The 1,708-nt window shown below is 36.0% G+C and overlaps 1 protein-coding gene across 1 annotated transcript in view; it reads right to left on the bottom strand.

Annotated features, from left to right (window-relative positions):
* Positions 1–1,271: 1,271 nt before the first annotated feature.
* The window catches only part of il21 (interleukin 21), a 12,860-nt gene continuing 12,423 nt past the window's right edge, over positions 1,272–1,708 (bottom strand). Inside the window, exon 6 of the mRNA XM_019892196.1 lies at positions 1,272–1,615. Within this exon, the coding sequence (XP_019747755.1) occupies positions 1,589–1,615 (27 nt within the window). The 3' untranslated portion in view covers positions 1,272–1,588. The remainder of the gene's footprint in view (positions 1,616–1,708) is intronic.

Below are 1,708 nucleotides of genomic sequence, written 5' to 3'. Positions count from 1 at the left end.
GCTATTTTTATTTTTATTCTTCGTGACAGGGGTTCGCTTTGGCCTGGGAAGTCAAGTTCAGCATTCGCTTCAATGGTATCTGGCGCCATCTAGCGTCGTGAATGGGTATAATGTCTAGACCCCGAATATAAGACGACCCCCACTTTTTCAGTCTTATTTCAATGCAAAAAACACTGTCTTATATTCGGGCAAATACGGTACTTTAGGGTTTATAAATTCAAGGTGTAAAAGAATGCAATCTACAATTGTCACGATGAGAGAGAGAGACAGAGAGATGTTCAATTTTTATGTTACAATGTCAATGTTTATGTTAAAATTGGTTAAAATAAAACATACAAAATGTTTGTAGTTTGTTGTTACCTGCTCTCTTATTACACGTGTATACAGTTTATGGTGTAAAACAGTTGAAAAAATGCTTTTTAAGAAGTTGTTTTCTAGACTTGAAACGGATAAAAAATTTTTACATTGATTCTAATGGGAAACATGGTTTCGGTTTTCGAACAATTCGGTTTTCGAACAGCCTTCTGGAACGGATTATAGTCGAAAACTGAGATTTGACTGTACCTTATGTGAAATTTTATTACACATGCATGTTAAATATTGTGAAAAAAACATTTTTATTTGACCCACACCATTAAATACATTAGCATAAAATATCAAGAGATCATTCTCATAATACTCCAATTGAAACGAGGTAACGACTGTTTCTTTGAAACAGGCGAAATAACATGTCTCAAGATGTATATATATATATATGGGTTAGTTATAGACTGTGGTGCTTTCCAACTTGTGTCCACATTTGGCATTTGGTTACACCTTCTTTGTGAGAAGTCCATCATAAGCCAAGGACCACCTCTCTTTATTTTAACAGATTTTAATAACATAATTAAATGCTCGGATAAGGAAAACCTGCCATGTTCAGAGAATCCAGTGAGCCCTGCCGTGTCCAGTAAATACCCACAAGTACTATAATTTTTGTCAAAAAGAAGCTCCTCGACTCATTTCAGCTGTGCCTTGGTACCAAAATCCCACCAGATGGAGCCAAAGAAATACTGTTTTATCGTGTGACATGTTCTGGTAATGTTGCCGAGTGCAACAAAGTCAACCTCTTGCGTTTTGCTGTCCCGCCTCCGTCATCCATTCTAAACAATAATAACCAAAGCAAGCAGGAATTCTGTCAAAATCATATTTTTCAAACCTTTTTCAAGACATCATGAAAGAATCATCACGTTTGTATGCAAGGCTCTCCAAAGTGAAAACAAGACACATCGATCTTAAGTTAGTTTTTATTTTCTATAAATATTGATATAAATGTCAGTAAAAACAACCTTCGTATTGATGCCTTCATACATAGTACAAATCACATCAGACATTATTGTTGAATCTCACATTTAAATGAATGAAAATTTGACAATGAAGCAAACCGAATGTCAAGCCCACCAGAGGGCGTTGAAGCAGCGTTTTAGGAACTTGTCTTTTCAGAATCAGAAATAAATAAGTGAAATAAATAGGCCACAGCTTGTTTTATGGGCGTCTTCTTAGCATAGTGTCTTCATTTCTTTTATCTGGACTTGAACCTTCTGTCTGCTCAGTTGTCACTCAGTCTGCTGATAGCCTAAAGGGAGACAGAAAGTTTTTCATTGCACTGCATTTTTACGAATGTGTGTGTGTGTGTGTGTGTGTGTGTGTGTGTGTGTGTGTGTATATA

This window comes from Hippocampus comes, unplaced genomic scaffold (assembly GCF_001891065.2).
Source record: "Hippocampus comes isolate QL1 unplaced genomic scaffold, H_comes_QL1_v1.1 scaffold129, whole genome shotgun sequence".
Taxonomy (NCBI): Eukaryota; Metazoa; Chordata; class Actinopteri; order Syngnathiformes; family Syngnathidae; genus Hippocampus; species Hippocampus comes.
Note: the sequence above shows the minus strand (reverse complement) of the source record. Positions and strands in the feature narration are given on the sequence as shown.